Genomic DNA, 26,505 nt, shown 5'->3' on the forward strand with positions numbered 1-26,505 from the left:
GTAAAGATAGGAAAGTGTTTTCCTTATGACAAGGAAAGGAAAACACTGTCCTGTGATAAAAGGCAGTTTTTTCCTTTAACCGGAAAAAAACTTTCCTTTGACTAACTTTCCGGATGGTTGCCAAACATGAGAAAATATGGAAAATGAATTCCAGGAATTTGGTTTTCTTGAAACAAACAAGGCATAAGTGTTTTTTTATTAGTGTTGTAAATATTATTTTTTAAAATATTTTTTGTTTGAAAATATATTAATTTTTTATTTTTTAAATTTTAATTTTAATATCAGTACTTCTAAATAATAAAAATAAAATATAAGTAATTTAAAACTAATTTCTTTTATTTTTTTAAAGTACAATTAAATTACAATGCCGAACACTTTATTAATATCATCCATAAGTCTTTTGTATTCTAATAAGATGTGAAATGCTAACGTGTTTAGATTAATTTTTTCCTGTGTTAATGTTGAAGGGGGACCTTCAAATAGACTTGAAGGGAAATAAAATAAATATATAAAATATTTTTGACGATTTGAAATAATGATAATATATATATATATATATATATATATATATAAAAATTAAAATTTCTTTATCTTTATCTTGTTGTTATGTGTTGCTTATCAAAATATTTATTTTTCATTAGTAAAAAGTTATCAAGATTATAAAAGTATATTTTAATAAATAAAAAAAAGTATTTTGATTATCATGTTGCTAATATATTAAAAAAAATACACCAAAACTCCTTAAGGTTTATTTTTTTAATTTAACCATTCGACAATAAAAGAGAAAATAAATAAAACTTTAAGAAAAAAAAAAAGACAAACCATAAAGGGTTAAAAAAAACTCGGTAATTTTATAGGAAAAAAATCTAAAATGATATTCAAAATATAAATATAACTGGAATATCATTTAAAGAATGACAATTTTAAATATATTTTAAAGTTATTTATTTTAATGAAGTTTAATAAGAAAAAGAGAGAGAAAGAGAGTCTATAATGGGCTAAAAACACAAGCTAGGGTGCTGGGCCTTGGTGGCTATATGTGATTGGTCCATAGAATAAAAAAGCCATATGCATGGAACTGTAAGGCCAGCCTCGCACATCTTAGTTTTGTTTTTAGCCCAAGTTGCTTGCCTTTTTTATATATATAAAAAAATAATAATAAAAGATTCATCATTGCTATGATTGCTAGACGAAGAAATAGCTTGTAGAAGCTCAAGCAAACGACGGAGATCAATCCCTAGGAACGCCAAAGACTGAAATTGGTCTGATTTTTATATTTTTTTCCGCCTTGATTTCTAGGCGACATTTTTTCATTATATTTTTTAATTGCAGATGGCGTTGCAATGGCGTTGGATTGTGAAGGGGATGGTGGCGTCACTCCAAGCAACCCATAAATGGCTGAGCGGAAATCATCCCTGCAGTCACAAGAACGTTTCTTTTGTTCACAAAAGCATTCTACGTTAGATCCTGTGCTCTGATCCTGCTATCATTATTTTTTTTTAGAAGTTTATTTATTTATATATTTTAAAAAAAAATTAAAATTTTTTTAAATTAATTTTTTTTAGTGTTTTTAGATTATTTTAATATATTTTTTAATAAAATATTTTAAAAAATAATTATTATCATTAAGACGTGGTAGGTTTTTCCTCTTGAAGACAAGAGGATGGTGATTAACCCAAATTGTTATAGATATATATATATATATATATATTTTCGATAACACGACAATGACGACATTATTGTTTATGGTTCCTGTCTTAACTGTGGACCTATTTTTTAATGGAAAATGTTTTTTTTTTTTTTTAATGATGCTCTAGTTACAAGACGTGAAATGAATTAGTAAGAAGTCTAAGAAAGAAAACGGTGTTCCATCAACCCAGCGGCTACAAAACAATACTCCTGAATTCACATTCATGCTAGTTGAATTCAGATTGGTAATGTCTAGGATTAGCATAAATAAACTTTATGAAAGAATAACATAGCATCTCAGAGTCCAAACAGACCCTTGCGATTGTAAATTCCAATCCATCAAACAAGTTTTCAGTCAGGATTTTCCAACGAGTCCTGGCATCAATATGTGGAGCATAAAGCCTGCTACATCTACAAACACTGAAATCCAGCTTGATTGAAGAACAAAGCTGGTTTTATCGCTTGGCACGCGCTAGCCAGGCTTTCTGGCTACTCTGTCATCAATGGAAAGAATGGTGAAATACATTTTGAAGAAAGGGACTCATCCTACTTACAGGTAAAGCTCATTACATGCCCTATGAACAGATACAAAAGACAACAGTTGAAAATCTGGTCCTAGCATGTATCGCCAGCAACCTGGGAACTCCGTATCCCCCAAAAAGATTGAGGCTTCAACTTCTTCTTCGTGGCAGTAAAAAGCCAACCCATTTGGATCTCACAGGAGGCACATTCCGCAACTGTCCATGCATACCTGCAATATTTGGCATATCAACCAATCAGTCCTTAGATAATCAGTTCCTTCTATAATTCTATTAGCACCAAGTTGCATCGTAATTAGCAGAAACAGCAGCCTGACACACGAGATTTAGGAAACCATGTAACTGTGCGCCAGATGCAGCAACTAACTCAGGGTTGTCTTTGCTCATCTATTCTTACCAATGCACTACTCTTCTCACCACCAATGGTTTACTCTCAGAAACAACATAAACCGTTGAAACTAAAATAAGCTATTTCAATGCTGTTATGAAGGAGCTTTGTAATAAAGGCATGGAATGTTTATCACCTCCATTCAAAATTAAAAGCCAGGACCTTCTTTTTGTACAGGCCCCATTTAGTGCCCCTACTGCGATATATAAAAGAAAGCAAACAAAGAACCCTTAAATAGTGGAGTAAATCAGCTCAGGACCTAGCTCATCAGCCCATAACATAGAAACTGGTTTAAATGACTCCTGGCCAAATTATTATCCATACATGCAGATATTAAGTATCATCAAAGTGTAATGGAGTTTTTTGAAATATGTGAAGAACATGATCCATAAAATAAACTTCACCGAGTTGATTTCTTACACTAACTAAAAACTGGAGGCTTCCTAGGACACAAGTGTGTTATTCATAGGATGAAAGGTCACCGGATCAATGAGAAAAAATCGTGCATTAGATTATTTAAGAAAATTAAAAGGTCATAGATAGAAGCTGAGTCCATACCCAGGAAACCAGCTGTACTCTGCAGTGGCTCGCCCTATAAGTGCTAGCCCATTTGCTTTCTGGAGTGTCATTATCTCATGTACATAACCAAGTGGATTCACGTAAGCACCAAGAGGACCTTCACTCGACATCACCAACATATCACTCCGCCGAGCAATGACAATCTGGATAGAAAAAAATAAAGAAGAAAAGGTGTATTTGAGCAAGAAAAGAACAACATGCTTTAGCTTATGTTTGCAGGTGTAATCATGTGCTCATAAGCAGCAGGCGAGACAAGATGTATGTGAACATAGCACATGTATGCCCACAGCAAGAACTTTGAAGATTCAATACCATTTATTACCTTACAGGTTTTACATCGAACAAGGTCAAAAGTTTCAAGTAAATCAATTTCCCGACGCAGTCTATATGAAATGCCATCAATCTCCAGAAGCTCCTGCCTGGTCTCTTCAGACACGGGAATTTTACTTGCAATGTAAAATGATAAGAGATCAGGCTTTCTCACAAGACCATCCATGCTTGGCGCCCCAACAATCTGTTTCCACATATCTGCAAAATGTTTAACACATGGCTATTAATGATTTTTGAGGTGGAATGACAAACATCAAGGTAGTCCACAAATTTGTAAATTCAGCATTCCAAAAATGGTAGAGATGGAAGCAACATCCACCATCCGTTCTTCATTTCCTTTCTACCCTTTTCAATTGACACATAACTACAATTCTAAAAAATGTGGATGTGCTTCAAAAGTAAATTTTCATTCTTTTCTCATTATAAAATCTCCATATCTAAACTTTTTTTTCTGGATTCTCTTTAAATGATCTCAATTGTGTCTCCATTCAAAATTCATGCGACATAAGTCAAAGCATTTCTCGCGAGGCCTTGCAATTTACATTCATTAATTGGACCAAATTCCAGATAAATGTAGAATTTGAGAACACAATTAGTTATAAATTGACAGCTTTCACATTTATTTCTAACTTTTGGTTGGTAAAGCTAAATGATGAAGATGATAACCACTAAAATAGTGGAACCACAGACTAAGCTGTATGTGCTTGAAAGCTTGTGCAGATCTTAGAATGCAAGCTCACAGCCAAATTACCTGCCGCTTTTTCAGCAAGACAATAGGAGTCATACATGCTGTATACCCAGTAGGGCCAGAAAGTTCTTGGAACCCTTCGAAACTGGTTTAAATCAGTATTTTTCCAACATCTCTTTGATCCTTCCCCTTTCTTTGCTAAACTAGAACTATTCCCAATCTCTAAGGTAGTATTGCCCAGATTTTTCCCAGTGTCCGAATACAATGACCGTTCTGTCTCACTTAGGTGAGATCTTCTCGATCTCATTTCTTCTGACCGACTCATGAACTTGTCATCATCACTGCTCATTGATTCATCCATCATGTCATAGCCATAACAGGAATTCAATGCAGATTGATGAATTCTCCTTTCTGCCAGGGAGAGCTCAGTCTCAAAGCTTTCCTCTGAATTTGCCTCTGAATCATTGTCACTATGCCCATATCCAACTGATGAAAAAGTTGAAGGAAGCACAGATGAGAATTTATGACCACGCAGATTACTTAATGGTGCCAATTTTCCAAAAGCATCCTTAGGTGTCCTTAATGGCATGTCTTCCTGAATGATTTGAACCTCTCCACAGGGCTAAACAGGAGAAAATTACAAATCAAATCAACATTCAATTATAGAGGTACTTAAAGAAGAGGGATTAATGCTGTAACATAAATGTGTTCTCACCACTCCTTCCACATCAATCCAACGTCGTTTTAGACGAAACCGCTGCTGGCCACGAGTGACAACATTCAGTGAGCCATCCTCTAACCGCCGATATTGCCGAATCTGTAAGGTTATATGTACCAAGTTACATAATCCAATCAATTCATAATAGTAAACAACAGATCAGATATGTGTTTGTATATCCCTTCTCACATCAAACCATCATCCCTAATTTGCAGTGTTACTTGAAAATGTATAACAAGGTACAATTACAAACTGACTGATGCCTCTACCTATAGATATGCTATGAAAGACAGTAAACTTTCACATGGATTCAAGGAACGCTACATAATACGCACAAACATATACAACTACACACAAATGAACTTTACATCCTCCTCCAGTTAGAAAGAAAAAGAAAACGTGACTGATATCATACAGTAATCATACCTCTGCAGTTGTTCCAACAGTTGCAAACCTTAATCGTCTGTTGTCAGAATCCCTGTATGCACGAACCTGAGCATAGTTTTGAATGTTTTTTAAGAAAAGATTTAGAGAAAGACGTCCCACAAACAGAGCAAGCAAATGAAAAGTTTCCAGATAATGTTCACTTACCACACCTACAGTATAAGGAGCATCAACTTGAACCAATGCCCTCTCAACAGCAGAAATAAAATTGGGTTGAATAACTCTCAAAGGAAGTGTAGCCTCTGGGAAAAGAACAACTCCTGACAAAAATTGAAGCAGCAAGATTTGTAAACACGCACAAAACATCAATTTTCCAAGTCTTTTGATAATGTCATTAGGCCTCAAAACTTGCAAATCTGTAGGCTACTCAGTTGGAATGTTTTTGAAGCTTATTTTTTGTGTCTCTTTGGAAAATTTTAAACCTAGTATTAAATAAATGTTAACTATTTGTTCAAGCATACAGCATGATGAATATGCTTACTGACCAAAAGAACTGTAACCCAGGAACTTTCAGTATAACCGATCACCAATTTTTTCTTCAAACACATACTCGCGAACAAGCAGTGAGGAGGATATAGGATGTAACATGTACCTTCAAGATAGAACAATGGAAGGTTTAAAATGGCACCTCCATCCAAGAAAGCAAGTCTATGGTGAGTGTCTTCAACCTCTGCCACACACAAAGCAATATAGTAACTCCCAAGTTTGAATAAAATCAAAATAGTAACAACAAAATGCCTCGAGATGCCAGTGCCTACCGCCAAGATAAGTGTGCAATGAAGCCAAACAAGTGTTGAAGGTGAAATCATCAGATGAACCAGCACCACTATATTCAAAACAAAAACAACATTCAATCTCGTTATTACAAAAACCAAACCCTAATTTGCCATCCAAATTAACCATCAAATTCATATTTCTTTCCTTCTCTACCTAGATTTTTTTTATATCAGTAATAGCATAATAAATGATTATCATTAACTAGGTCACAAAAAACAATTATTTTAATTATAAAAAAATCCATATTTAACCATCCAAAAACCCTAATCCCCAAATTACAACAGAACGCGAAATGATTTACATAAACGGTTCTGCTAATAAAATGTATGGTTGCTACTGATTACAAGAAATTAACCAGCAAAATAAAGATGGGTGGTGATGGAGATGATTACGAGGCATCACGATCATCGAGGGAGGAGTCGTCGTCGTCGTCGTCGACTTCTTCGACTTGTAATTCTTCGAAATCAAGCTGTCGAATCTGCTCGATCTGGTGCCTCTCAGCCTCTAAAATTCTATCATCCCCCTCCATTTCTATTTTTTTTTAGTGATTTCTGTTTCTCTTTTAGAGTGAGAAAGCGAGCGAGTGTTTTTTGTTTTAATTTTTATGTACCCGCCATTACAAATTGCAATCGCCTAGTCCAAAAATAAAAAGACGAGTGCAGTGCAGTGCTGCTGCTCTCTCTCTCTCCCAGCACACGCAATTTGCCATGTCGTTAGTTTGTTTAACTTCTGGGCCAGGAGCACCGATTTGGGCCCATCTATTGTTAATCCCGTAGCATCTATCTCATAATATATATATATATATATATATATATATATATATATATATATATATATAAACAAGTAATTGAGGTTGTCGATTAATGTGGTTAATTTACATATTTTTTTTTATGATGAAATTTGATATATGTTTTTTAATATAATAAATAGATTAAGACTATTTTTTTTTCATGTGATGAATATTAATTAAATTAATTAATTAAGAATATTTATAAAGACTCTGGATAGAAATGGGATAATAATTTTAATCATTGTTTAATAACTTTTATATTGACTAAATAAACGACTTAGAATATCTGTGTATAATTGTATAAGAAAATAATTGTTTTATAACTCTTTTAATAAATACTGGATTGTTCCAATGAAGTCAACTTAACTTTGATTTGGTTGCAACTAAATTAATATTATAAAAAGAAATTATTAAAAAATAATAATTAAAAGAAGCAACAAAAACAAATAACTCTAGTTAATCTGTTAAATCCGTGACTTATATTATAAGATCATAATAAATTCATAAAAATAAATAAAACAAAACCTCAATTCCTATAGATTTAATATTGGAAGTTGAAGTGAGAATAAAAAAACTAAGTTTATAAGATTAGTATATAATCTAACAAAAAACAAATTTAAAATTATAAAGTATAATTTTTAAAATAATCTAATATTAAAAAATAAGATTAAAAAAATTTTAAAAAATAAAATTGAGTTGGTGAAAAATGAAGTTAAAAAAAAGTAAAAGAAGAAAAAACACAAGTATTTCAATTAATATGTTTTGTGGGTACAAAGTCCTTCAAAAGTTGAGTCCTTTTGTTTTGGAGTATTTGGTTATATGAGCTAATTTGTATTTTTAAAAAGTTTAAATTTATTTTTATAAAAAATAAAATTTTTATATATTTTAAATTGTGTTGATGCACTGATTTTAAAAATAATTTTTAAAAAATAATAAAAAAATCATTTTAATACATTTCAACATGAAAAATACTTTAAAAAATAACCGCAACCAAACTCTCAAATAAATAATAAAGAACTCAATTCTATATATTATCTTCAGTTCATCAAAGGAGAGGTGTTATTGATATCGCATCTAATGTTTGCCTTTTTTATTATCTTGTGATCAGATTGAAATTGTATGAGATATATCACTAATTTCGGCCAGAACAGAACAACACAAAATTGATAACTTGAATAGCACTTTGAGTTACTCAATGACAAATATGTTATTATATATATATATATATATATATATATATATATATAAAAAGGTTGTGGTTTGAAAAAAGTTGTTTTATAAAAAGTACTTTTAGTTGAGATTAGTTTGAAAAAAATAGGTGTTTGGTTAAAACTGTGGTTGAAATTGAGGTTGAAGAAAAAATAGTTTAATGTGTTTGGTTAAGAATGCTTTTGAAATTGAGGTTATAAAATAATTTTAAAAAATATATATTAATATTGATGGTTTTAAATTTAAATATTATAGAATTAATTACTCCTATTACATCATGAAATAAAAAATATTTTATAAAAAATACTTTTTATTATTCCATTAAACTATTTATAATTTCATTACGTACAAAATTCATCCGATAAGAATTACAGTTTTCATAAATTTTTTAGCATAGATAAAATATTATCAGGTATAAAATTGATATTACAGTGCGAGTGAATTTAATTAATTAACTTTATACTAGTGTTTTTTTAAAAAAAATGTTAAAAAAATTAACACACTGAAAGAAAAGGAAAAGAAAATTTCACGTGAATAGTGTAATTCGCACTGTTCATATGCTCCACTATTCAGTGAACAGTGGAGTGTGCTACACTGTTCACTGAACAGTGTATCATGCTACACTGTTCACTGAACAGTATATCATGGTTGAATTGAGAGCCGCGCAAGAAAGCAACATTTTTCTGCTTTCCATCTGCCTGCGTTTTGCATGCAATTTATTGTGGGATCCATGCACAGTAAACAGCTTTTTTTTCTTAACCAAACATTTGCTCAGTGCATTTTTAAAGAAACACAACCTCTACCTCGTAACCAAACAGACTCTAAAAAAAGAGAAATCATAGCCCAAAAAGAAAAATGTTTCATGTTTCTAGTTGCACTAGAAGATCACACGAGACACATCATTTTACATATTCAAACATATTCGTATGAACAACTTGTTGCTTGCCTATTAAGAAAGAATTTAAAATGATGGTGATAATTGTTTTTCAAAGTATTTTTATTTTAAAATACATTAAAATAATATTTTTTTATTCAAAAAAAATATTTTTAACATCAGTATATCAAAAATAATCTAAAAATAAAAAATATATATTAATTTAAAATAAAAAAAATTATTTTTTTTAAAATACTTTTCAACCACAATATTAAACACAGAAAAAAGAGAAACTCAAGTTCCAAAGCTTGCCTTTCAATACCCATACACATTTGGTGTTTTTTTAAGACACAGGCTTGCCTTCGCATGCCCAGGGAGGCCTCGATTTTTTTGTTAGATAGTTCTTAAACTTTTATTTTATTTTATTTTAGAAAAAAACTCTCTTTAAATAAATTTATCAAAATAATATTTAGACAATTATCTAAAAATTAAAGCTTTTTATAATAATATTAAAAACTTACTAATTAATATTTGATAAGAATAGAATATCAAAATTATTATTTTTAGTGTAATTTTTTTATATAATTTTCTTAAATTTATTAATACTAAAGCGTAGAAATAATTGATTCATGATTTTTATTTTTATTACCTTTCATTCAATAAACCATGCTGCTAATAGAAAAAAAAACCATCTTATTGTAAAAAAACTAAATGAAAAAAAAAGAGACAATTTTCACTAAAAAAACATACATTTCTTGTAAATTTTTAACCATTAATTTTTTAAAACAAATATCTATTTTAATTGTCATAAGTAAATAACAGATTTTGAAAAGTGAGCGATGACTAGAGTTTTTACATCTAATGAAGTAAAACAAATAATAATTCAAATTAGATATAGGTCTTTTCATAGGTGGTTGATGGGTTGACAATGACTAGATGTAAACCCCTAAACAAAAAATTTTAAAAAAAATTATGTTGAAAATACTAAACTAAATATAAAGAAGTTTTAAATCGGATAAAATGATTGCAAACTCATTAATCTAAAATTAGTAAATTAGTATAATTGGGTGGAAATTCTTAATAGAAGAAAAATAAAATACTAGAAATAAACAAATATGCTATAAAAATTGAGGTGAAGTGTTTTTGAAAGTGTAATTATGAAATATGGATAAATTTAGTTATGTAGTGTAAAATAATACCAGTGGATGAGCAACTACTTAAAAATTACACTAAGCTCAGAGGAGTGGTATATTTGTAAGTTTTGAAAAAAAAATAAAAAAACCCCTCTCCTTTTTACTAGGGCTAATTGGTGGAATGAAGAAAAAGATAGAGAAGTTCATCTTTTTCTTGAATTTATTCTTCTATTCTTTAAAACTAGGGGTGAGATTTGATTTGAGAGTGATTGAGTGAAGATTAGTGTGTATGTGTCTATATATATATATATAACCTTGCTTAGGGTTATGGGAAATTAAGAGATTTATTTTTTAGAGAGAGAGATAAACAATCATTTTGAAGAGAAAGGATGAAAGAAGAAGAAAGTTGTAAGAAATTCTTTATTTTTATTCCAAATCAATTGTTAAAGTGTTCTTATAACCCAATTTCTTATTAATTTGTGTAATCAAGCTTAGAGGAGGAAACAAGGTTGTCAAAAACGTTTTTTTGACACGACACGGAACATACAATATAAACTCGACTCGTAAACGCGAATCGTAAAATCATAAAATCAGAAGTAAATTTTTTTAACTAAAAATCATAAAATCAAAAGCAAAATATTTTAACTAAAATCGTAAAATCGCAAGTAAAATATTTTAAACAATACAAATATCCAAATATCTTAAAATACATAATTCAAATAAAAGTAAAATAAACAATACAAATATCCAAACATCTTATCCTACAATTCAGTACAGATTGTAAATCAACAAGGGACATAGAAACAAGAATACAAACTGCATGGATGTCATTTAAAGCTGGAAAGAGTACAATGCAAACCAAATATCACTAAATCAAAGCCTTGCAGGATGACATCATTTGAGAGATGCAGTCCGCATTAAATTGCTTTAATTTTGTTTGCTAGTTTTCTTCTACCATTCAAATTCTAAGAGGAGTTCATTTTAAAGCATCCAGACAACAAAATTATGAGAGAAACTAACTTAAAATTTCTTGATGATTGCTAAAATACCTAAGACCCTAAATGTGCTGAAACGTAAGCCCATAAACTCTTTATTTCACCGAGAACATATTTAGTTTCTTCACAGAATGTTGGGCAAGAGATATCGATGCTAGTTGCAGAAAGCTACGTACAGGTCTTTATGAATTACTGATTCAAAACTCAGCAAAAAGAATCTCACCCTTACTACCCATGTTGTCCAATGAAGGTAGCATTGCAATAAACAGCTTCTATTTACCTCAAGTATGAACCAAATACAGTGCCAATTGCCAAATAAGGCTCTTATCACAAATGTTTTTTTTTTCTTTTGGAGTGCTTAATTCAAGCTCAAAACCTTTAGACATCGGTGAATTAGTATTTTACTGGTTTTACATGTTATTAGCTATCTTTGTATGCTTTTTTTTTCTTATATAGCTTATTTGTATTCGCTTGCTATAATGGCTTTTGTAATTTGCATGGTTTAGCTGACACAGGGTATCAAGGGGCATATAAAGTTTATGGGTCTTCCCCGGAATACTGAAGCATTTCAAATTAAATTAAATGATTTACAATTCACAAAAACACAACAGAAGCACTACCTATCCAGTATTACATAAAAAGCCTAGATAAATTAAATGCAAAAGGCATTCCAAACAGGTGCATCAATTGCCCTAAAGTTTGTAGTTTTTGGATTTACAGAATACCTGGAATGCTAGAAATTACAACACACAAAACCAACAAGCAAGAAATGAACCAATTCTTACCTTTTTTAGTGTTTCACATAAGATAAACAAAGCTGCACAATTACTAGCAAGAGTGCAGCACAATTCCCCTTTCAGAAGCAAACCACTTAATTGTAGAATACCCAGAAGATAAACATAGATTCACAGCATACCCAGATCATTTTTATCTCTAATCACCACTATTAGATAGAAAAAAACAAAGCTTGGGATTGAGAATCAATTCTTACCTTCGTCTCGCAAAGAACGCTTCGGATTGGGGAAAAGTGATTTCTTAATTTGTTGGGGAAAGGGGAAGGGAGTCATGGAGAGTGTGAGACAGGGATGGAGTCACAGGTGGGGTGAGGGTGGTCGGGTGGGAATTGGGAAAGAAAATAGATTAGTGCACTGAGTCAAAATTACACCTAATTTTGCATTCGGTGACATTTTGGTGAACTCGTGAAAACGTAATGTTTTTTGCGAGTTGACCTGGTTTTATGCGAGTTTGACCGGATTTGATTGATTTTACTGGTTTTCGAGTTTTAACCCCGTTTCTACATGTTTTATGGGTTTTGACTCATAAAATCGTATGATTTTACGAGTTAAAACGCATTTTTAACAATCATGGGAGGAAATCCTCAATTTATCAATGTTAAATTTTTTGAGTAATTTTGGGAAAATAAGTATTTTGGTGATAAATGCTTAAATAAAAAAGGATTAAATTACTAGATAGAGTAAGATAATGAAGAAAAATTAAAGGAAAGTCATGGATTATCCTAAATCTAGGGTTGAGCATGAGAGGGGGTTTGCAGAAAGGAAGAATTAAGATAAAGTTAAATGAAATTGTTTGTTATTATAATGTATATGTTAGTGTATATACCTTGTAGCATAATTATAAGAATTTTGTTGCATCAAAATATTGTTCCTAAATATTCATATTTAATGCTCTATTAAGACTGTATATTAATTAGAATTGTTGATACTGATACATATTATGTTCTTTTTTTTTTATGAAATGAAGTAGTTGTTCTTATAAGCTAAGGTATGAAGGATACTTAAAATTAATATGTAGATGCTTGTCAGATGACATGCACACTAAACTGACCCACATAAAAATTCTATATGGAGAGATCACTTGTGTCTATGAAAAAGCTCACATGATAGTTGTGTAAGTGATCCTTTGACTTAAGATCACTAAGTTAACTTATATAAAGAATGATATGTTTTGATCCTGCTACACATTATCCTAATAAAAATAAACAAACGAGCATACATTAGTTATAATAAGAACTATATTAAGGTAAGTAGTAATCAATAGAGGATTCATCAACCTAGGTAAATTAGAGAAAATGTTCCATATATTCTCAAATAGTATTGATTGTAAATTCTTGTGCAAGATGAAATGAGATTTAAAAAAAATTCAAATCTTATTTAAAGAATCAATAACTATGGTATTGAGATCAAACATGATTTGACAGAGTAGACACGTTCTATGCTATAATGCCAAAATCAGAATATTGTTGAGATAATAATTACACTGAGAAACTAGTCGCTAAAAGGTTAAGTCAAACCACTTATGACTTTCCTAATATTTGGGGGTTATGATACATTGCTAGACATTGTACTTGATTCAAGTATAAATTAATCAGTTGTTAAATTAATAATAAATTAATTAATTTAATTCTATTTTATTTAGGATTGTGGTTTATGTTTGAGCCACCTTGCTAGAGAACCTAATGAGTCACACATATAAGAACCATTGGTCAGAAACTAAAATGGGATGACTAATCAGAAATTAAAATGGAATAAATAATCAAGTGTAATTTAATTTTAAATAAGTTTTAGAAATTGAGGACTAAAATATAATTTATATAGGAAATTGCAATTCTAGACCTTGAAAAATCAAATAGGTACTTGATTGAATAAATTTATAAAATTGTCTTAAAATAATATGTGATATTATTCATAGGACAAATTGATATTTTTCTATTAATAGGGTTTTCAGGTTCCCATATAAATAGAATATATTACACCTTATTTTCTATAGAGAAACTACATAAGTTATAAAAAAAACCTGAAAAACACAAGGAAAAAAAAAAGAGTTAGCACTAAAAAATATAGCAACCCCTCTCTCTTAAAAGAGTTTAAGAGATTTCTAAGTAGTGGCTTGTGTAGATTACTTTTAGAGTCTAGATACTTAATCGACTTATAGTTTGTGACAACGCAGTATTAAAGTAATTATCTAAAGTAAAAAAGAACATGTGATATTGAGGTAATCTTTGTATAAACCCTAAAAACACATTATATCTATCTAATGAGATCCTTGAGACTCTTGAAAAATTTTAAATTTACCATTTTTGTTGTGTATATGTGTTTCGAGAAACCCTACAATGGTACTGGAGCCATCATTAAACAACTAAGGTTGTTGATTGCATGTTTTAATTATTATTAGCGTTAATTTTTTCTACAAAGTTATTTTCCAAATAATTAAAAAAAATATTTTAGTTGTTGTTTCGGTCATATCTGGGTGAAACCCACCATTGAAAAACAAATCATTTTTTAATTATTTTTTCAGATTTGGCTGGATCTTTCAACACTGTTGGCACGCCTGACCATGATGAGTAGCAGTAGCATGCCATGGTTGTGCCATTAGCTACGACGTTGTAGAAGCATCAATGTTGCACGTGGTGGTGTAGTGTAAAGGCTGCTACCCCATGCTGCCTTAGGAACAACAACAGCAGCAGCTGCCAGCCCGATGCTGGCAGCATGAAGAAAGAGCATAGAAGATATATAAATATGATTCCTCCTTTCCATGTATAAAATGTTGATTTTATATTTTAAAATTAAAACCTAAATTAAATTAATTATAAAATTAATTTTCCTAATTGGATTAGGATTGAATTAAAATATTTAATTCATGATTTTTACTTTTGTGTTATTCTAATTGGATTAGGATTTAATTAGGTTTTTTTTTATTAAAATATTTTAGAAAAATAGTTTTTCTAAATAAAAATATTTTTTAAGAAGAAAAATTTTATTTACTTATACCTAAAATAGTTTAGGATGTTAATAAGAATTTTAATATGATAAATTTTCTTATTAAATTTTGAAAAATGGTTTTTCAATAAATTTGTATTAAATAGAATTTATTGTATTTGAGAAATTGGATTTGATTTTATATTTCTAAGTGTTAGAAATATTATCTTAAAATTACATATAGAGCCAATAATTAAATTAAAGCATGCAATATATTTATTTATACATATTAATATAAATCATTTGGATCTATTTTAGGGTTGTTGAAAGCAAGATTTTTTTTTTAGGTTTATTGAGGGTGAAAAATGTAATCTTAAAATTAAAAAAGATAAGATAAGTTGAACTCTACATTTTAAGGTTTATCTGGATTAGAAGTTTAAAGAAATATTGTACAAGGTGAAAATGGAGAAGAATATTCTCCAGATCCATTAGTTTTCTTCAACCAGCGACAACATATGAGCCCACACGCCAACAATAATGATGGTGTGTGGGACCCACGTGCCATCACTATTTCCACATCTTCAGAAGCTTTAGTGGCTCTTTCATCATATTTCGACCATATAGGTTTTTGTCCAGCCTCTTTTGAAAGGTCTCATCAAGTTTTAGATGATTTGATATGTTTAATAATATTGTGTAAATGTTTGTAATTTGTATGGATGTATGGGTTAATTTGTATGAAAAAGCTACTACCAATGAGTGTTGCTAGTCCTCTACCACTGCTTGGAAGTGAGGAGCTGATGGAGAGGAGATAACGGTTGTCCTAAAGGTCCTTCTGGTTTTACTATAAAAGAAGAGGTTGGACAGTGGGGTTAAAGATGGGTTGTTCATGGGTGAAGGTTGGAATGCTAGGTTGATTGGTTAGTTGTGGGTGATGGTGATTCTTGCATAGTAAAAGGTGCGTTTTTTGTTTTTTTTAGTTGTAAAGGAAGAGTCTGCTGGTGAGTGGGAAAATATTGGGACAATTGTTTTAGTAAAAAAAGGTTAGTCTTCTTTTGTTTTGTTTTTTTCTTTTTTTTTTCCAGTCCTTTTATCTATGGCTCTGGATAATATTTATAATACAGGAGTCTCAAAGTCTTAAACAAACACAAACTCATCCTTTTTCAAATTTAAATTTTATTCAGATTTAAAAATCAAATTTGAAAAATAGATTTTTCTATAGTATGTTTAAACAAAACACATTATAGTTCTTAGTTTTCTCACAAGTTGAAAAATCAAACCCCTAAATAAATGTTGGCACCTGATATTTTAATTCCTAACTTTACCCTCCTTAAAAAATAAATTAAAGCAAATAAGGTCAAATTTAGGTTATGACAATAATCATAACATCTCCAAAGCTTGTAATGACTTGACTTGACTTCTTATAATGTTGTTTTTGCTTAATTTTTGTAGGAGTTTATCAACTTTGATAATAGGAAGCAACTACTTTGGATTAGGTAGTCTTCATTGAAATCTCTTATTCCATCGATTCCTTTCTATTTTTTGGACTCCTGTTAGAACTGCTCACAAAGATATATTATTTTATCTTGATGGTCTTAAAATATCATGCACATCATGCTTGTCTAATGACATTACAATGACAAATCTTAGGAGAAGGTTCTAGCCATTATATATAAAGGCAGGTCGGCTAACCTATTGGTCTTAAAAGGATCCTTTGTCGTCTAGGTAATTAAACCTTAAAAGGCTAACCTAAGACCTATAAGATATAAGGAGTATATAACGAGGAAGATTTCATTGGCTACTAATTGTGACCATGTAGACTTTCAATAAAAGTATGTGGTTTCATAAGTTTTAATATGGGGCATAATCCATTGAGGCACCACTAATTCTCCACACTAACTTAAAAAAAAATATATATGTAGAATACCATGTCGTGTAATGTGTGTGGTAATTACTCTATACATAAGGATTAGAATGCACCTATATGAATCATCGAGTCGGCTGGAATGGGAAGAAAATTACTAGAAAAAACAATAAAATAGTCCTTGCACATGGACTACATGCGTAGATTGATAGGTCTAGCTGTCAGGTTTCTTTGCACGCGCTGTTAGGATAAGGTGGTGCATGGACCACTCTGCAACGTGAATAACTCTCTATCTTTTTTGTTGGTGTGGATTGTGTCGACCACATCCTTTTGTGGTGGGAGATCAATAAGCGAGAAGTTACTATTGTGTTGTATCTTTCTAGGTTGTCTCTTTAGAACTTTGAGGAGGTGAAGTTTTTTTTGTTGTTCTTTTGTTGATTTTTTAGGTTTTTCTTTGCAATAATCTTTTATTTAATCTCAATGTGTATGTCCCTCTCTTTGTGTCTCTTTCTTTATTTATATTATAAACTAGAAAAATAATATTAGGCAATTATATTTTTTTTCTTGACCATGAATTTCTAATTAATTAAATTTCATCTTTTTAAATAGTAGGATCTCTTTCAATAATTTTCCAATTCTACATGATCCTCCCATTTATATTTCTTTTCCTTTTATGTATATTCTTTCCCAATTATTTTTTAGTCCATACTCTTTTTAGTCGTTTATTATCTCTTTTTCTTTATTTCACTCTTTAAATTTTGTTTTCTTTCTTTTCTTCTTGTTTTTAAATGCAAAAAAAGAAATAGACTAAAAATATAATTTTTTTTAAAACACATAAAAATTAGGGGGGGTTAAAAAATGGGTTATGACATTACTAATATTAAACTCTTGACATGTCTCTTTATTAATATTTTTTTTTATTTTCTTGAAACACATTTTAATTATTGTTTATTCATGCATGATACATTTTTATGTTGTATCATTGAACTTTTATTTTTTCATTATTCCAAAAGTAATTAGAAGATATATCCAAAGAAATATGGATGATTTAAAATAAGGATAAAAATATATATCTTAATTAAAATCTCTTTCTCATTAATGTGCTAAATGTTTTTCGAAAACTTTTTACCATAATATTTGTTTCTTAGACAATATTCTATTATTATTTCAAAAGCAAGTTTTGATTAAAAAACAATATCCTGATAATTTTGATGCGATTATATTTGAAAAATATAAGAATAATACAACAGTTGCACATTGTTGTAGTTAACTTTTTGGCGATATCGTTAGGCTTGGCTTTGCAGCTCAAATTTATAACCTCCCAATTTGATTTTTACCTAACTTGAATTTTAAATTAAATTGTATAGGAATTGATCTGATGTGACATGATCAACTTAATAGATTTAAAGGTAGTCCGAACGATCGGTAAAAATCCAATTGACTTATAAAAGTTTCAAGATGAAATAGTTTTTTTTTAATATAAAGACGAAGACAACTTGAATCAATCCAACGACTTGTGTCATGTATTCAGCTAGGCTTAATAACTTTATTTTTTGAACTATTTTTTATTTAACAGTGTAATAAAAAAAATACACTTGCAGAAAAAGCAACATAATAATTTTTTTTAAAAAAATAATTATGATGGGTTGTAAAAAAAAAAGGAATGCTTGATAATATTATTAAAAGACTTCTATAATATTATTCGAAAAAAAGTAAAAATTAAATGGTATTTAATAAAATAATATCTAAAATCTACTCTTGATTAATTTAAGAATATATATATATAATATATATAATATATTTTAAATTTATTCATTTTAAAGAAAATAATTTTTAATTTATGGGAAAAAAACCTTAAAACAGACTAGGTGTGTGGGCCTAAGTGACCTAACAAGTCTAGCCTATTAAAACTATGGTCAGGCGAATGGGCTTGAAAGCCCATGTTCGTACACTGAGGTATTTTTTTTATTTTAAAAATGGGTGGATTAGACATCATCAACCCAATAATTAAAAATAATACAGATGATGTGTCATCTAGTAGCATAGTTTTTGGTTATTAAAGATGTGGTCAAAAAATAAAGCTTGGTTTTTTTTGCCTAAAAAACTAAAATTTAATCCATTTTCATGGAAAAATGACACGACCAAAAGATTGATGTCTTCTTCCAAGTGCAGGAGTGTCGAAGTAGTAAATAACCCGGTAAGACCGGGGTCGAACCACAGGGAGGTTACTTGTATAAATTATAAGCAATAATACAACAACAATAGTAACAACAACAATAGTAGTAGTAGTAGTAGTAGTAATAATACTAGTAATAGTAATAGTAATAGTAATAGTAATAGTAATAGTAGTAGTAATAATAATAATACTAATAATAATGATAATAATAAAGATGAAGAAGAAGAAGTTGATGAGAACTTTGAGATGGAAGATTAACGTAAAGATTAAACAATGATAACAACAAATGTCAAGGTTAAAGGATCCACTAATGGTATTTCAAACAAGTATAGTATAAACCCTTATTATTCAATTGGAAACCACACACAAGGAGGTTCCAATCAGATTATAAATTGTTAACATGATTACATTAGCTATCTTATTCGAATAATGCTAATACTTGTAAATGTTTTCAGGCATTCATGATTATAACTTATGTTAACAACAAATCAAGTTCCTTTCATAGCTCAGGTGTCGGTTATACCATACAGTATGGGCTATGAAAGTGCCAAGTATTTGTTGTACCAAGTGTTATACAACATAAATCTAGATTAACCATTTAACAAGCAAAGTATTAAAAGTGAATAAGATAACAAATATAAAGTATGTTAGTATCCAACATTAAAGTCCATGTTGAGTTTATATTATACTTATCCTTACACCATTAGTGTAACCTTTTCACCTTGACATAATTAACTTAGCTAGACATAATGAAAGAAAGAAACATAAATAAACAAGATAAGAACATAAGTAAGATAAAAGTTAACTAAATAAAGGAAAGGAAATGAAAGGCATAAACTTGATATTAATGAAAGCAAAGCATAAGCAATACAAAGAGAGAAAGCAAGAGCATGATCTTGATCTCAACACCAAGATGCCTAAATAGATGGCAAATGCCTCCTTTTATAGGCTAAAATTCGGAACTATTGATTTGTTGACTAATTGATGAGTGGGTGGTCATATCTTGACTTGGTGACAATTCTTATCTTCTTGTCTGCCAAAAACATCATTGATGACATCATAATTTGAACAAACTTAAATCATGAAAGTTCTAGGAAATTGTCTCATCTTTCCAGGGTAAAAATTTGAGATCATTTGGACTTCTAGAACTTGAGATATGGGCTGAACACTGAACAGTGTCTGGGCTGCAGGACATATTTGGACTTCTTTGTTGTTGCTACAATTTGGACTTGAAAACAACATTTTTAAATCTTAGGCTCCACATGAAAGTTGTATGCCTATGTCTTATCTTTCCATCCATATAAAATGGACCTAAATCCAAGATCTACAGCTCCAGATATGACCTAATTACCGAACAGTGTTCCAGTTTGGACTGCACCAGCATCTCTTTTCTAAGTTTGGCCATCTCTTTGTCCTTTCAATTTCAGTACTTCAACTCATCAATCAATTCTTTCATTTATGTGATAGGCCTGCATTTAAGACGAACATTTACCATAAATTAAAGGTATCTTATATAATTAGATATGTTATTATAAAACATGCTTTAGTTAAGGAGTTATTGATACTTCAAGTGCAAAATGATGATATAAAACCTTGATAAAAATGCACTTTCAAGTACTAATCAAAAAACATCTAAAACCACCCTTATAACCTTATTAAACTAATCTTTCAACTAAAAAAACTTACAAAATAGTTTTAAACACATAAAATTAAATTGAAAAAACTCTCTCGATCTTGATCTGCCTTTTCTAGCAACATAAAAGGTTGAAAACACTATAATAACACTTTTTTTTTCAAGAGAAATACTTTGATAACAAATTTATGTTTTTTTGTTAATGAAATCTCCTCAACCAAATATTTTCTCACTTATTGATCATTTTTCGCCAACCCTCTCTCCTTATAATTGATTTAAAAAAAAATAATTTTAGATTAAAACACATAATTGTCAAACTAAAGCGACAAAAAAAAATGTAAGAAATCTTAAAGTATTTTTTAGAAAAATAGGGCTACCTTTTAATTTTATTGTCAAATTTGATCGCTAAAACTTTAATTTTTATCTTTCTAAATCAAACATGAATTTAACACCATAATATCTTTTTGACACCCTGAGAATCTTATAGATTCAAATCTAAATTCTGTCTGGATACATTCAGAATAAAGATCTTTTAAAAAAGATGAAAAAACAAAACTATTGAAATATTGAAAATTGAGCTGTAATTATGGTAAATCAAGATGTATACGGGCTCCCGAGCTCGGGTTCAGGTATTGTTCAACAAGGTGAGGAACTGTTTTGGACTGGTCCATAAGTTACGTTTGGGCTGCTCTCGTTGAGGTTTCATGCTAGCAAGTTTAGCGTAGACATCAACCAAAATTTCTCCTCTGCCTTTTCGAAATAACCCTTTCCCAACAAATTTCTGAAAAGTATCTCAATATCAAAATAATTTTAAAAAGTAAGAACAGTTTAATGGTTCATGCTATTTTCAAATTATTCTTTTAAATTTATAATTGTTGAAGTTGCACTGCTATCAACATTGCAATTAAAAAATAAAAAAAAAACAAATTAAAGCTACATGATAAAATTATTAAACTGATCTTGTAATTGAAATGTTTGTGATATTTATTTTTATGTTTTAACTTGCTTGTTAAATTAGTATTATTTGCTTGAAAAGTATTAAATTAATGTTTTTTAAGTATTTTTGAATGATTTTAATGTGTCGATATCAAAATAAAATAAAATTTGATAAAACATAATTTTAATATATTTAAATTAAAAATATTTTTTAAAAAAATTATATACCATAATATGAAACACACAGTTCCAATATACTTTGATATGCTTTAAACATTTTTTAACCTCGACAGGCTTTGCCATTATTTCAAAAATCAAAGAAATCTTTAATCATGAGACGTTATTAGAAAAGAAAAGAAATAAAAAGAAGATCATTTCAATGCCTTTTGTTTTTATGTTGTGTGTTTTAAATTCAGAATCCTTGATAAAATTAATTTATATCAGAAATAAAAAATATTACTTATTCTATTTTTAATAATGCAATTTATATATTTTTTAAATAAAATAAATTGCATTGTTTTAAGATATACCAACACATCGAATTGTATTATTTTTTAAAATATTTTTGAAATTAATTTATTTTTTAAAATATTTTTAGAAAAATAGCTATTTTTCAAAATCACTCCATGTCGTTGAGAAAAGGAGACAAGGAAATTCAAATGATTGGGCAAGTCATTAATCCAGGTTAATTAGTAGAAAATGTTCACAATTTTTTCTCGGTAGTAGATCAATGGTACAGATTCCAATAAATCATGGCCTTAATTTCTCTCTCCAATTAAATTTCATAATTGCTTATCAATATTTGTTTTAAAATGGATATTTAATTATTTTTTAAAGTGTTTTTTTTATTAAAAAGATATATTAAAATAATATTTTTTAAAATAATATTTTTGATATCCATATATTAAAATAATTTTAAACATAAAAAAATTAATATAAAGTAAAAAAATAAATAAATATTTTAAAAGTATTTTTTTTTAAATAAACAAATTAAGATCTTATAACAAAGTAAGGGATATAAGTGTAGAAAATATACATGCGAGTGTTCCAGTTGCATGAGGCATCCAACACTAATATATCCTTTGAATGAACAACACTGCTAATTTTTCCTCTATCATTTTGAGTTGGTTTGGAAATGTGGTTGGTTGTATGTTTTTAAAATTTTTTATTTTTAAAAATTATTTTATTTTTATATTTTTGGATTGTTTTGATATTCTAATATCAAAAATAAATTTTAATAAATAAAAAAATATTATCTAAATATATTTTCAAGTAAAAAATACTTTTAAAAGCAACCACTACTAGGTATAAAAAACACCAAATATCAGCCACTACTTGCAAGAAGCTCAAAATAGTAAAAGGTGCATGTCCACTCCATCACCAATTCCGTTTTCAAGGTTTATTTTCTTGTGATACTCAGCTCAATGATAGAGTTTCTGGGGGAAGCTTGCTATTACTAAAAGTAGCACAGGCAGGCTGCATAATCCCATACAAATGATATTCTAGCAGAGACCGGCAGAATCGATGCTCCGACAAGAATTTATGTGGAAATATATATCTGGAAGACAGCAACCTCTGAGTTACTTTCGGAGAATTCAACTTTCCCACAATTATTGATCGTTGGAAAAGAGAATATATTTTCGGTTTTATATTCCAATATGTTGAAATAGGTCCACATGCATGTTTCAAGAAAAAATAATAATATCATATTTGTTGACAGCAATGGATATATAATTCGAAATACATTTTACACAACTTAATGAAAATATTTAAATCTTATCCTTGAGTCATGATTTAAAAATTATTCTTGATAAAACTTAAAATAATACATATATCTTTTTATAATTAAAGGTGATATATACGAGCTAGAATTTAAAAGTAAAAAAAAATAATCTTTATGATTTTTATTGAATAAAACCTTAATATTCTAAGCTTTTAAACTAAAGCACAATGTTCCCATTTTACCCAAATAGCTTATAGTAAAGAATCAATTTAATCGTAAAGAATCAATATATGAATTCGTGACCGTTTAATTATTAAGGTTCTGATATCATATCAAAACACTAATACAATCTAATAATTTAAACTGTTAGATGAAGTCTCAATATATAATTTATATTATTCTGTTAGGTGAGGTTTCAAGATATAATTTATGTTATTCTTTAATACATCTCTTCAAGTGAAAGTCATTTGGACTTGAAACTTGTACAAGTTCACATTACTTTGTGCTTAATTTTTTATCAAATAAATAGGGATGATGAGATTCGAACTCGTGATCGCTTGGTTATCGAAACTCTGATACCACATCATAGAACTATTCCAACCAAAAAACATAAGCTATTAGATAAAATCTCAAGATATGATTTATATTATTCTATAACACCTACAATATCCAAGCATATCCAGACAGGTACATTTTTCATCCCTGGTGATAACCTTAAATTCATCAAGTAAACATGCCACTATTTCTTCTCATTGGTTATTAGGGCAACAAGAATGATGGGGAACAGGGCCACGAGACTAAACTCCAATGGTTCAAAATTTACTCACAAGAAAACGAACCTTTTGGAGTATTCTTTCTTGAAAGATGATGCATCTTTAGTAGACGGCAAGCCTGATATGGGTTCATTATCACCATGGGAATCCTTATCACCATAGGAAGAGAGTGAGAGAATATTATTTGCAGCTTCCCAATCAAAACTCGAAACGCGTCTGCTCGAATTCTCATTCCATTGTGTCCCTCTTACAAAAAGGAGGAGACGTGACAACCAGCCGAGAGAGACACTGACAGTGATCAATATTGAGGGCGTTGCCAATCCTCCTTTAAGGGGCAAAGGAATAAAGGGTATGCTCTCTCTCTCTCTCTCTCTTCTTGATCTTTAAAGGAAATAACGTTCTTGATACAAGGAACTTGGATTGCTTTTGTTTCTCTATATACAGAAAACTAATTCCTGGGGGCGGTTCGTTTTCTGGAGAGGAACCCGATCAGCTCAGAAAATATTCATCAATTGCGTATAACTTAATTATGGCTCTCTATGTATTACAAGAAGTAAATCAATAATTCAGCACTTGTTCAAAGAACTAAAGATTTCACTATAAACAGCTGAGTTAAGATATTTATTGTAAGTAAACTTTTAAACATTTTCTATATTATTTAGACTAATATTTTTTTATCCATATCGTTGACTTGTTTATTTTGTTATGTAGGAACAATATAACATTGATATGCATGCCAAACACAAGAATGACCCTTCAACCCATCTGCAATATGATTTGGAATTGTGGTTGTAGGCTGGAGCAATCAGGGGACTCAATAGGATCAATTTTATGGTATCTCTATGACTACAACTCGAGATATAAGGTTAGGCTGTAGTGTCTCGACCATAGACACCCCATAATCTGGTACAAGTCAGCCATCACTTGCTATTAAGGAGTTGGTTGAACAATAAATTGGTGTTCTGAGGGTCGAAATTGAGGCAAAATATGAATAACAAAAAAAATCAGCAATGGAAGGAGATTATTGTATACATGTCCAATCATTATCCCCCTGTTACGGGACCTCTACAAGATTTTACTTCCCCTTCTCCTCCATCTGCAACCTCTTCTTAATGTTTATAAATAATAATTGATTTTTATAGTTAAACTAATTACATTAAATGAATTCTTCAAGTTAAATACTGTTTTAATGTTGTTTAATGTTAAAATGTTTTGATAGTATTAAAAAAAACAAATTAGTACACCACTGATGGAATCACCAACGAACATAAAAACTTTGTCGGTACAACATGTCAATTTTCCTCGGAGAACTACAGCTTGTTGTTAACTGTTTTGAAATATACGGACAAAATTATTAATAGAACATGATTGTCAGTGATTCTATTGGTTATCTATCGAAAAGACATGATATATTACTGATGATTTATCTGTCGATGATTCTGTAGGTAATGTTTATTGACCAATAGTCTGATAAAAAATAATCATTGCATATTTTTATAACCAATAATAATATTATGTTAGCCTATCCGTCAATATTTAAATGAATAATAAAATTATTGACGGATATGAAATCATAAACACGACACTAGCTACCAACATGATTTTTTTAGTAAATTCATGGGTAATATTTTTATAGACAGCAACATAGCTTTGACATGGACAAAATATTTCATCAGTGTAATTCAATTTTGTGTTGGTGTATTAATTGTAGTCTTGAGGCTCTTCTAGGGAGACCCTCGTAAGCAGACAGGATAAGCATACAAGTAACAAAACTTGTGCGAATGATGCCTTTTTAAGGACATTCGAACACCTTCATATGACCGAATTTATATATATATATATATTCTCATGACTAATTATGTCATTGTGATGTATAAGAACTATTTAATTAGCCTAATTTTACTCTTTATGGACATAGAGTGTAAAAAGGATGACATTTTAATTTAGAGGTATTTAGAAATATGATAGCGATTATTTTTTAAAATATTTTTTATTTGAAAATTCATCAAAATAATTTTTTTAAATAAATTATTTTTAATATTAGCACATAAAAAAATATAAAAACATAAAAAATTAAATTAAAAACATAAAAAAACTTTATTTTTATACTTTTAAAACTAAAAAACAAACGGGTTGTTCTTGATATAAAATATCTAAATTTTTCTTGGAAACCCTAAGAAAAAATTTCTAATAAGTGGTATCTTTAGATACATTTAATTTGTGTAACTGTGTTAATTAACTCTTACATTTAAAAAAAAAAAATGAAGTGAAAGACCTATCGCATCTGCAATTTCCATTTTCCCTTTACGAGAGATAGTTGGGAATCCAAGCATGGATATAGGGGGAGCGATAATACAAGTTCCAAAGTACAAAATAACAAAAGGAAAAGGAAAAGGGAAGACAAAAGCACAAGTGGACCAATCATCTTGAGAGATTTGTGACCATTTTGGATCCACTCTCTCCAGCATGACACGTGGATCTGATATTATTCTACCCATTCACCATCATGTGTGCTCTCTTTCCTCCATGAACTC

The 26,505-nt window shown here is 29.6% G+C and overlaps 1 protein-coding gene across 1 annotated transcript; it reads right to left on the bottom strand.

Annotated features, from left to right (window-relative positions):
* Nucleotides 1–1,920: 1,920 nt before the first annotated feature.
* LOC133674916 (uncharacterized) lies at nucleotides 1,921–6,848 on the bottom strand. Its single transcript, XM_062096211.1, has 10 exons — nucleotides 6,545–6,848; nucleotides 6,134–6,201; nucleotides 5,968–6,045; nucleotides 5,523–5,635; nucleotides 5,358–5,423; nucleotides 4,929–5,030; nucleotides 4,277–4,835; nucleotides 3,518–3,723; nucleotides 3,175–3,338; nucleotides 1,921–2,440 (listed from the first exon to the last, which is right to left on the bottom strand). Exons 1-10 carry the CDS (start codon nucleotides 6,679–6,681, stop codon nucleotides 2,305–2,307), a joined length of 1,629 nt encoding a protein of 542 aa, XP_061952195.1. The 5' UTR covers nucleotides 6,682–6,848; the 3' UTR covers nucleotides 1,921–2,304.
* Between the last annotated feature and the right edge of the window lie 19,657 nt (nucleotides 6,849–26,505).

Source organism: Populus nigra, chromosome 15 (genome assembly GCF_951802175.1).
Source record: "Populus nigra chromosome 15, ddPopNigr1.1, whole genome shotgun sequence".
NCBI classification, from domain to species: Eukaryota; Viridiplantae; Streptophyta; class Magnoliopsida; order Malpighiales; family Salicaceae; genus Populus; species Populus nigra.

Coding starts and splice junctions, on each gene's coding strand:
- LOC133674916 (XM_062096211.1), bottom strand. CDS start 6,681: ATGGAGGGGGATGATAGAATTTTAGAGGCTGAGAGGCACCAGATCGAG. Junction 5,424..5,522: donor CTCCTTATACTGTAGGTGTG/GTAAGTGAACAT, acceptor AACTATGCTCAG/GTTCGTGCATACAGGGATTC. Junction 3,724..4,276: donor TCTTGCTGAAAAAGCGGCAG/GTAATTTGGCTG, acceptor AACATTTTGCAG/ATATGTGGAAACAGATTGTT.